This window comes from Pezoporus wallicus, unplaced genomic scaffold (assembly GCF_028554395.1).
Source record: "Pezoporus wallicus isolate ANWC-B61680 ecotype Strahan unplaced genomic scaffold, APGP_CSIRO_Pwel_v1 contig_1035, whole genome shotgun sequence".
NCBI classification, from domain to species: Eukaryota; Metazoa; Chordata; class Aves; order Psittaciformes; family Psittacidae; genus Pezoporus; species Pezoporus wallicus.
In genome coordinates, this window is record NW_026636811.1 from 348115 (window position 1) to 360250 (window position 12136).

Below are 12136 nucleotides of genomic sequence, written 5' to 3' on the forward strand. Positions count from 1 at the left end.
CCAGTTCATATTGGAAAATACAGTATCACAGTGTGGAGCCAGCAGTGCCTCTCTCTTGCGTTCTGTTTGGAGACTGGGCACCAGAGATGCTCTTAGATTACTGAATTATTTAAGTTGAAATATTTAAGGAATGTTTACATTTTTTCTAAAATGTTTAGCATCTTAGTCAAAGTTCAAGACCAGGTTGGACGGGGCTTGGAGCAACCTGCTCTAGCGGAGGGTGTCCCTGAGTGTGGCAGGGGGTTGGAATTAGATGGTCTTTAAGGTCCCTTCCAACCCAAACCATTCTATGATTCTATGATGATAGCTTATTTGCTTGTTCATATCTGTGGTGTGGTAAGGAGGGATCTTGTGTAATCACAGATCTAAACTTGATTACCGATGTAGATCCTGTCCATTTGAGTAACAAAAATGTGAAACAACATAATACATGAACAGGAGATACATAAAGAAACAATGAGATAATCACAGTCGTTGTAATGATGAAACACCTCCCGTCGGGAACAGCTGCCATCTCCCACCTAGGGTTTGGCTTTCTCCTTTGGGCTTCTTCCCCTCAGAAAGGCAATACATATTTTGCAGTGTAAATAGGTATCATATAGATCAAAAGCTTTCCAGGGATCGAAAAATCCTGAGCTTTGAGATCAGCACTTTTGATGATCGCACTTCGGCCAGAGGTGGCCAATTTTGTTGTTAAAAATTAAAAGCTGCATGTTCTCACAGAAACATATTATTGCTAAACCCCAGCATTTACAAAGTTCTACATGGCATCATCTGGCATCGGGAGCTATGCTGGACCACAGATTTAAGTTGTAATAAGTATTGCCTTTGGTTTTGAGACTCAGTAATACTTTAAGCTTTTTTTTCAGTAGAATTTTAAAGCTGTTATTTATTCATAATTGCCTCTGGGAGTCTTTTAAAAGTAGTATTAAATAAATTGCACATTGTGATGAAATTACAAAAAAGTTATGCCAGGAGTGTATTTTAATAGCATGTGTTGCATATTAGCTGGTATGATAGTATTCTTCTCTGGGGACACTAACAACCTACGAATATAGAATCATACAATCATAGAATCATTAGGGTTGGAAAGGACCTTAAGATCATCCAGTTCCAACCTCCCTGCCGTGGGCTGGGACACCTAACAGTAAATCATATCACCCAAGGCCTCATCCAACCTGGCCTTGAGTACTGCCAGGTATGGAGCATTCACAACTTCCCTGGGCAACCCATTCCAGTGCCTCACCACCCTAACAGGAAAGAATTTCCTTCTTATATCCAACCTAAACTTCCCCTGTTTAAGTTTTAACCCATTACCCCTTGTCCTATCACTACAGTCTCTAATGAAGAGTCCCTCCCCAGCATCCCTATAGGCCCCCTTCAGATACTGGAAGGCTGCTATGAGGTCAACTCTTCACACAGGTTATCTTAGAGTGCACATGGAAGGGTAACTGGTGTGCAGTGATCAGCAGCCCTGCGCTTTTAACTACAGAGTGAGCCATGTCTAAGAATTAATACCTATTCAATCTCATTTTTATTTCTTTAGAGATAAATTTGTAATCTTTTTAGGGTTTGTTTCTGCATTTGTCAAACCATGGTCAGTTCTCATGTTTCTTTTGTAGCTTTAATAATTGCTGCTTTTGTTGCTTAGGGACTCATGAAAGAAGTAAGGAAATGATGCTGCCTGCCAAAAAACTGTTACTTTTCTTGATGAACTTTATTCTTTAACTTCTGAGATTACTTTTATTAATGGATTTTTCCTTTGTAAAAATGCTTTTTTTGCCTTTCTCATACTTCTCCCTCCTTGAATATTCTTGTAATTTCAAACTAAAAGGAGTGGTAGGGTGCCATTTGCCCTCCCTTTCTGGCAGTGTTCCTCTATTTCCACTTTTGGTTGGAGATCACAGTAATCCAGCATGTTGTGGAAAACAGTTCTCCCCGGAGGGACATCTGGCTCTTTGATGCACTCCACAGGCAGTTCTCTTGGCAGCACTGGAGATGCCACTGAAAGATCTGGCACACTTCTGTTCAGATGAAAGTAAAAAACATCCCTTGTTAGTGATGAGCAGAGTAAGATACTTGTTGTTGCACCAAATCGTTTTGGTCCTACTTGCATACTTCTGACAGTCAATATTAGCACAGAGGAAGGTTTTTTGGGTTTTGGGGGTTCTTTTTCTGCATATGAATGTGGAAGAAAGTAAGAAAGTCTTCAAATACAGAATCAGTAAAGGCAGAAAATGTGTGGGGGGGAAGCAAAATCAGTTAAGTAGCTGCAAAATTTATTAAGAGGTATGAGAAAAATCTGAATGGGGATCATGAATGAAAATTCAATTCCTACCCATCTAAGAAAATGTAAAGAAGAGATGTGTTACAAGTAATTGCTGAGCACTTACCACTGACCTGGTGAAAAGCATGTGAGTTGTCACTGATGAATAGGAGTTATATGGTGTAGACACTGGAGATTGCTGCTGCTATCTCTTTATCCATTCTTTGACTACCTTAATATTTTTGTTGGCTTTACTGCATTTTAGTTCAGTGGCCAAGTGGAGTCTTGCTTGGTTCCAAATGGCAGGATCTGTTTTGATGGATCATGTTAGTGAGAAGAGTTTCTCATGTGTATTCTCTCTGCTCTGAAGATGGCATTGATAACCAGTGCTGTAATCTAGACATTCATTATTCAAAGTTGGAACTCCTGAGGAGACGGGTTGTTTCTCATTCCTCCCCTCAAGACAAAAGCTGCCTGATGGCAGCAGTGGCAAATCTGTGGCATTCGGGTCAGAATTAACGTGAGCTGCTCTTTTAACTAGTATGTGGGAGAGCTGAGCAGTTTGTGACAGCAGCAGAAGAAAGGAGGTTATTTGAAAGAGAGGGACAGGTGGCACCAGTGGCTGTAAGAAGTGGTCCCAAGAAGAAAAAAAAACCCACCATGATGGAAGATGTTGGCATCTGGCATCTGTTTTGCTGTTACTCAACCAGGAGAGTAAGTGTACACTTACAACAGCTTGGCACGGCATGCCATCTTCTGTAGCCAGGGAGCTGAAACCTGTTCCCAGCCTTGATTATAGAGAACTCAAAGGTATCATAATCTGTTAGGTTCTATATAGTCAGCCAGAATTTCAACATGTAAAAATTCATCTCCTGGAAAAAACTTATTTGGGAAATCTTGGAACATACTGAAATACCACCTTCATTCCGAATTCTCAACGTACAAAGCTCATACCTATAGAAGTGTATTTTGAGGCTGAGTTATAACAATATTTTGTTTTCCCAGAACAACCCTAGTGCTTTTCTTCTGTGGTGCATTGAAGACAGTTGAACCGTTTTAATACACAAATTTCAGGAATTCAGTTCAATTGTCCACAATCTTTATTACCTCCAGGAGTGAAACTTTGAACTCACCTAAGTCATTTTGCAGCAGAAGATCACCACTGACTTCTGTGAGGCCAAGGTTTCCTGGCATTGAACAGCAAACATCAACAACTGTTACTTAGTTTAAGAGTTTATATGTCCAGACTTTGTGGACATTTTATTTTATCTTTATCAGATGGTATTTCTCTACATAGCTATTTTTGATCTAGAAGGCTGTATTTGGTGGTTTCGATGTTGTCTTTGCATGCGATCATTCTGAATCACACAAGACAGAATCAAGGAGGCAAGGAAGAGTGTTTGCCAGTAACATTTATGGCTTTGAAATACTCTCTGGCTACCACTGTTCATGGCCTTTCATCCAACTATGGCTGTAGTTACACTACAAATTGTCTCTGAGGAGAAGGATTTCTTTATACTTCTGGTGCCTTGAACAAGCCCTATGTTGTACTCATCAGGTTTATCAAGTTTTTAGCAATCTTATTAGATACAATATATATTGATTAAGAAAAAAATGACAATTTTGAATCTTTTTGGTATCTTTAGGAGAAATTACTTGGAGTGCTTGACATTTTAATGTAGTTTGTCTTTCCAAATAGATTTGGCTTCTAATGCATGTGACAACAGGACTTTGCTCTTCAGTTACAGCATACATTTCAGAGTAGTTGTTACCTAAAATATTATCATAAGGCATAAGAAAACACACGATTTAAGTTGCCTTTCATGAACATAATTAAGAATTAATAAGCCTACCAGTGGTTAGTCCTCAGAATTTCCACTATTTTGCCTTTTGTGACCTGTGTTATTAAAAGTCCATTATTTTTACAGACTTTATTAAATTGGATCTTATTAAAGCATTCTATATTTGCATTTGGTCTTTCATAATTCATTATTATTATGACATTTACTTTTTACCATCAGATCTGAAAACATATCATAAGCTACCCTTTTCTCTTGAAAGAAATGCTAATTTCAAACAGTCCTCTAATGGAAGAGAAAAGCTTTATCAGTTTTTTCATTTATTCAAGATCGTGTTAAGAATACTAATGCTAGACTTCTGTATGCTAATATCCAACAGCTTTTTTTGGTCAAAAGCTTAGAATTATTGTTTTTTAGACCACACTGCTAAGTATGTCACTTGCAGGGCACTAGTACAAAAGAAAATACAGTTCTGAAGTACCACGTTTTAATTCTATGACTGATAAAAACAATATCTTGCTCTTTTGTTATTATGCTTTCGTATGAAATGATACTATCTTTATAGTTTGCCATGTTTACTAGATCATGGCTCTGCTTAGTTTCTCTTTAGAAGTTTTAACAATTGATTAAGCATGATTTTATAGGAGGAGTTAGTTTTGAATTCTAGGCTGCAGAGCGGTTTCACAGGAAATGGAATTCTCCATCAGATAAAATCACTGTCTCAACTGGTTATTAATTGTTTTCATTTAGACAACCCAGGTCTATCATATTTGTAAATATTCTCATAATCATAAGAAGGGATAAGGAGCTCTCGAATTGAATGCAGAAGCCTAGATGTTGAATAGTGAGGTAACAGTTAAACTGTTGAATTTAGCATAATTATTTATTTAAACACTCTACAATGTTAACTTCCCCTCACCCCCATAGGTTTCTGACGATGTGCACTAGACACTTCGGGAGTGTTGTAGCCCAAACAATTCGGACTCAGAAGACAGACCAGTTTCCACTTTTCCTCATTATTATGGGGAAACGATCATCTAATGAAGTATTGAATGTAATACAAGGTACGGTTCTTTATACTTATTATTAAAAGTATTTATGTGAGTACTGAAACTGTTAGAAGATCTTTGATAACCTTTTCTTTTTTAAGATGTTCAGAATATGAATTTGTTGCACAAAACAAACTTTCAGTTGCCATGACATAAATAGCTACTATTCATAAATGCATTTATTAACATGGTATTAGAGACTGAAGTTGCCATGACTGTAGAAGAATCACAGTTTGGTTTTCATCTTTTTAAATTAGAAGCCGAATTTCCTAAATGAGGAACTATATTTAGTGTTCCAAATTTATATCCAGATACATCCCTAATATCCAGAAGATTTTGGCTGCACTTTTTATGTAGTGCCAGAATGCATTTAGTTCTTTGCGTGTAATTCCTTGTTGATATGTGGACTCTTGCATGTAGTGGGCTAATGTTTGAACATGAGGTGCTTTTTTTCCACACTGCAGACCTGCCTGCAGTGTGGAGACCCCAAATCAAACCTGAATTTAAGTTGCTAATATTATCTCACATGAATGAAGCTTTCTGGCTTAGATGAGCAGTTCTTTCTGGCATAACCATTCCTCTGATTTCTTTGTGACAGCAAGATGACTTAGAAGTGGAGTGGTGCCCTTTGACTGCTGTTCTCAGTAACTCTTCAAATTAAAATACATCAAAGAATGGCTGCCTCTTATTTCTTCTGCTTTCTCCACAAGTTTGCCTGCTTGACATTGTGTCCTTGTTTATTTATTGCTTATATCTAGCAGCCTTTATTCTAACCTTCTTATATTCCTGAGGAAATTTGGCCTCAGGAAATACTGCCTTTTGCAGAGAGCATCACTGTTTCTTTCTGCATATGGAATTAATAATTTTCTTGAGGAATCTGCAGTGCTCCTTTCTGTGCATAAAATCATTAATCTTGCATGGATTTTGTCTCCTTAGTGGGACAAAATCTGTGCATTAATTCATGGTACTTCTGTCACTTACAAAACTTACTTCATACAAACAATCTTATAAATAGATTGTCTTGTTTTTATAACTGCAACATAGTCCAGCACCTGTGTTATCCCACTGAAGCCAGTGGTACTTACTGGCTTAAATTATTTAACTGTTTTAGCAACTTGGTGATTTGAAATCATAATACAATGCAACTTTATATTATAAAATAATCCAAATTATTTCATTGCACTCATTAAGTTTTAATGATTCATCAGCCTTTCTGCAATCTTTTGAACTAAAGTGATCATCTATTACAGCCTTAAATCTATCCTTCAGCAAAAATCAAAGTGTGCTTGTTGTTTTCCCATGAATTGGGATATCTTTTAACAATATGCCCTCAGATGAATGGTTGTCTCTGAAGTCATGCATGTTGTAGCATGCGGGATAACATTTTCTGCTAAGGTAGCAAATGCTAGAAGTGGGAACAATGAGGCCTTTCAGGGCTGGGTGAGAAGGCATGTTTACAGAAGAGATACAGCGATATAGAAACTTAAGTCCCAGTGGTGTTTATTGAAATGCAGACTGAGTTTGCTTTCAATTTTTACTTTTTTTTTTTTCTGGGGTTGGAAACTATGGGGACAGTTTTGGTGTTCTTTAGTGGTACTGTGGCTTTTGATTAGTTTATTCCTTTTAAAATATTGACCAGCATCACCACTATAAATCTAGCTCTTGCTGGTATTGTCCTGCTAAGGTCCGAAGAACGTTTAGGCTGGCAGATGTTGAGTTTATAGTTTTTGACCATTTCTCAAGGTCTTTTAACTACTATGACAAGTGGCTGTAATGGGTAGTCTAGATTTCAGTTTAGGAAGAGAAACCAAAGGCTGAATGCATCTCGGTAGGAAGTTAAACTAATCTTTCAGTCTTACTGAAGACTGGACACACGCTCGTAGAAAAAATGTGAGGCGACACCTGTTTTCCTATGCATGTGCTGTATTTGTGGATATGTATACACAGATACTTACTTTTCTGCTAGTATTAGCTTTGCAAGAAGGAAATACACTGAAAAGAATATATTATAATAGTTGAAATTTTACTACTAGTTATACCTGAATAAAAATGTGTGGGCACAAATCCAGTCAATCCCTGAATCCTGGTTTGTTTTCTTTAAACCAATCCACTTGAATGCTGCCGCCAACATCCTACCTTTTCTTACCTGGCTAAGCAATTGCTTCAGTCTCCTTGATCATTCTAAAACTGATAAATCAACTCCGTGTCACAGAACCCCAGGTACATTTCTCTCCTTCAGTGTTAGGCATTAAAAGCAAAACTGAAGTTATTCCATGCAAGCACAAAAGCAGTTGTTCAGATTTAAACCACCTAAAAATTTAGCCTGTGATCAACATTATCAACATTTGTTTGTAAAAAAAAACGGTTTGAATTTTCAATAAAAAAGGCAAACTAAAAGCATTCTGCTGAGATATTTGCATTTTCTACTCTTTTTTTGTTAATCTGGCTGTTTTTTATGGATTAATTCTAAACTGACTTTTTTTTTTGTTTAATAACTTTAATGATATGAAGTTCAGCTATCTTTCCTTGTTGCTAGGTAACACAACAGTGGATGAGCTAATGATGAGGCTGATTGCTGCAATGGAGATCTTCAGTGCCCAGCAGCAGGAAGACATAAAGGATGAGGTGAGCATTGGAAGTTACTGCAGATACCTGCTGGCTTCCACAAATCACTGGGGATGCAGAATTAACCAGACATTTCTTTAGCCAGTGAATTTGGGTATTATACGTTTTAGTGTCTCTTCCATCATCAGAAATTAAACATATCAAGTCTCCTTTGTGTATTCATTCAGAGGATCTCAAAAAACCCCTCCTTATTGGTCTTGTCATTTTTAATGTTTTTCTTTTTTCTGAATATTAGTCATGAGTTTACATTTACAGTGGTATTACAAAGGTTAATATGCTCATAGAAGGAAACAACAATCCAGTTTTTTCCCAGTGACCAGCTCCAAGTCATAGGTAGAAACAAAACCAGATTGATATATCTTAAGTGTCTACATGTAGAAGGGGATTGAAAAGCAGCCTTCACCAGCACTATGCCAGTACTGAATCACCATTCAGAACAATCCAGAATGGGTACATGACAAGACTTTTCAAAACCAGTGTTTCAATTACACAGAAGCAGACACAGTGAGGTATACAGTTGAAAGATGTTTATCTGTTACTCTGTAAATTGAGAGTGACATTTTGAAGTAATGAAGTACTTAGGAATTTAAAATAATAGGTGTGTTGCCATTCAAGGTTTTTCTTATGCTGTTATGTAGACATTGATTGACAATAATTCACTAAACACATTCTTCACATTTAAACCTTGTATCTCATTAGTATGAGATTTACTGATTATAGTTATAATAATATGAAGGCAGGGTATCTGCACTATAGTTCATTTTCTCTTCTTTATTTATGCTACCTGTAGTTCATTGGTAAATGTAATTGATTTTTTTATTGCATTCTAACAGGAATATGTTAGTTATGGGGGTGGTTTAATGCTTTAGCAAGAAGGTAAAATTTCCATCACAGATTATTTCCAAGAAAGGTTCAGAAGTGAAAGCATAGAAAAGCTCGTAGAAAGGAAGAAAACAGAAGAAAAGCAAAGCATATAAAGGCAGAGGGATAAGAGCAAATGAGGGGAAGGAGAAGGAACTAGAAGCAGGAGTGATAGGATTGGAACAAAGGGAGGAACAGGAGACCAGAACAGTTGTCCAGAGCAGAGGACATCAGTACTTAGGAGACAAGAAGGTGGGGACAAGTGAGATAGTGAAAGAGCGTGTCTAAGAGGATAAAACCAAGTGAGTTTGCAACTGAGGAATGTCTGGGTGGAAAGGAAACAAAGCTTAAAGAAAGAGAAGACTCGGCAGCCTTGAGGCCATGATTGCAGAACCAGGAACTGGCTTCTGTGTCCTGAGCTGCTGTCAGTCCTTCATGGGATGGCCAAGAACAGTGACAGTCCAGTCACAGGTGTCCCCAGAGTGGTGATATGGATGTCTCCTGACTTCTTACTCCAAGTGCTCTACCTGTGTAGGGAGAATGGAAAACGGATTTTTATGCGTTCCTCTAAAATCTACCTTTTTCCAAGTCTTCTGAAGTCTTCGCTCACATTCCCTTTGGTTTTCTGTCACTGAGAGCACCAGTGGCATTTCTTCTCCAAAAGGAGTTTTTTTCTAACACATTTTGACATTCAGAAAACTAATGGAAAATTTCACAAACTTTGAGGGTGCATTTCCGGACATGATGGGTTCTATACACAAATAGGATATTTACTTACACCTTGGCTCCATTTGTAACAAGCACACCGAAAAGGTGATCTGAGACACTTTTGCCTTTGAAGCAGGAAGTTTAAAACCAAAAAATCACCTTGCTTTATGAAGTTACTATTCCAGAAAGGGAGTATTTGGCAAGCAGTCTGTACTCAATAGAGGGCTTCAGCCTGTAAGAAAAACATTGTCTTTTTGTGGTTTGCTGCATAATATGTAGGCTTCTTGCAAGTCTTGTACTTGACAACTTCAAGCGTTCAAACATCAACACCTTTTCTTTTTTAGGATCTTATTGCAGTCGGTGCAATTTTTTTCCCCAAATATTACAATAGCAAACAGGATACAGAGTCCGGTTTCTGTTACTGTTTTCTTAATAGCTACAGTAAGTCATCATAAAACCACAAGAAGATAAGCAGAAAATTCTTTTGTGTTTTCAAAAGAGAAGTCATCTATATAGCTTCGTTGTAAACAGAAGTGTGTGTGAGAGAGAAATAGAACTGGAAACACTTGTAAAGAGCAGCATGAAATCATTAATGAGTCAGTTTATGCAGTTGAACTTCTCCACTGTGGGTTTTTAACTTGCATGCACATGAAAGCTTCCAACACAGCTACTGCATAATTCTGTTTAGCACATGTTTTACAGTGCCCTCTGATGGTTATTTCTGTATAGGATGACTATTACCATTGGCAGCTAATGGTACAGGTGTTTACCATGACGTTGGCTGTAACTGTTCAAGCATCGCTTTACAGTCAGCACCTTGTCACTGATCATTGACTGAGGCATAGGCAGGGTGCTCAGAACAGCATCACCAACATATCTCACCTGAGTGAAGTGAGTCACTTCATCAGCTGGTGGTGTTTATCTAAATCCTGGGCTTTGTATCCATGTAGGAGTAAAATACACTGGTGTAGTCTCATAAAATTCTCATAAAAGTCTACACGTAAATTTGGGGCATATTTCTGCATGATGTCAAGTGCTAAAGTACCATCATTTAACTAGAACTTGGATTTAAGTTTTAGGTTTGTATATTGTGTTTAATATAATCTCAAAAAAAACCCCTGAAAAACATTGAGATGCATCTATGTACTCAGACTAATCCAACATACATGCCTTGAGGTACAGTGGTGTGCAATTTTGGCACTCATTTTCTCTCCCAAGCTTTCTTAAATGGAGATCAATCTGCCATTCTATTCTTTTCCCTGTCCTCCAAGGTTTCAGGGTTGATCACAAATCATTGGGCCTGTTGCTCGCTGCCTGTCAGTGGTGTTACCCCCCAAGTCCTTCTCAGGGCTGCTCTCAACCCATTCTCTGCCCAGCCTGTATCTGTGCTTGGGATTGCCCAGACTCAAGTGCAGGACCTTGCACTTGGCCTTGTTGAATTTCATAAGGCTTGCATGGGCCCACCTCTGCAGCCTGTTAAAGTCCCTCTGCATGGCATCCCTTCCTTCCAGCATGTTGACTGCACTTGCCATCAGCAAGCTTGCTGAGGGTGCACTCAATCTGCTGTCCATGTCACTAACAGAGTGCTGGTCCCAATACTGACCCCTGAGGAATGCCACTTACCACTGGTCTCCACTTAGACACTGAGCCATTGACCACAACTCTGGACTCTACCCTGAGCCAGTAAGTCATTACTGGCTGGAGCAGCAGGAGTTCATTTGTGCTGTTCTTCAGGGGCAGTACTGTTGACGTTCAATCCCTGTCTGACATCAGACTGGTAGGAGTGGGATGAATTGAGGTTCTCTTTTACTAGCAACTTCACTTTAAAGCCCTCTTCATCAGCTTGGCAAACTATGGTCAAAGATGATCTTCCCCTTCTCTGACAGATGGACCCTATCACCCTCCAGTAGAGCAGGTTTCTTGAAGCAGGTCTCATGGTCTAAGTAGCCAAATTGCCATGGTGACAAGCCACAAATAATAAGATATGATCAGCAGCATGTGACGTTGTGCTCATGTGGCACTTACGAAAAGGGACCAATAGATAACTAAATGGTGGGTTTGGTGGCATCAACAGCAGTAAGACCAGTTGGCCAGGATACAATTCCACCCTAGTCAGTGCAGTCAGGTGTATGGTCTGAAGTCCAACCTCAGGCTTTGTATGTAGAATTACTCTGAGGCTACACTTATGATTTCGTACATCTGATGGACATATTTTCCTAACCATGTTTGCTCCTCTGGCCCACACTACAAATACTGTTTAAACTGTGGGAATTGGGGATTTTTGCAAAGAGGAAATAAATGCCATTACAGAGTTTCTCCTATAAGCAAAACGGGGTATCTCGGAGCAGGGGCAGCCAGCCTCAGCCAGTGTTGATCTAGGCGTGAGCTGAGATTTCTCAGGGATTGACTTTGAAAAGAGCATGTATTATCAGTTCCTCTTAAGTGTCAGTGCCTGGTGCTGGACTTAGGAAAACAAATAATAATTGTAAAATACAGTACGCCCTGGAATGTCCATTTTTAAACACCCTGTCAGCTTGCTTACTGTAATTGGGTAGTTAAATAGTCATCTCAGTGTGGCATGATGGGCCCATATAGACCCGCGTTAGTTCCTTTGTGAGATTAATGCGAAGAGATATGTGATTAAGTCCTGGCACTGCAGCACAACACACCTGTTCTGGGCTGATCCTGAACATTTTTTCTTCATTGCCCGAGGAGGAGGCTTCTCAAAGGATTACAGTAACACTTTTTGACAAGCTTATACAGGGTGGAGTTTCCATGTAATGACAGGGCTCATTTGATGGTGTCTCGGTAATGCATTCTTTTTATTT

At 38.7% G+C, this 12136-nt stretch overlaps 1 protein-coding gene across 1 annotated transcript in view; it reads left to right on the forward strand.

Annotated features, from left to right (window-relative positions):
- The window catches only part of FAF1 (Fas associated factor 1), a 169855-nt gene that overhangs the window by 131937 nt on the left and 25782 nt on the right, over nucleotides 1–12136 (forward strand). Inside the window, exons 14-15 of the mRNA XM_057401776.1 lie at nucleotides 4993–5129; nucleotides 7651–7739. Of these exons, the coding sequence (XP_057257759.1) occupies nucleotides 4993–5129; nucleotides 7651–7739 (226 nt within the window). The remainder of the gene's footprint in view (nucleotides 1–4992; nucleotides 5130–7650; nucleotides 7740–12136) is intronic.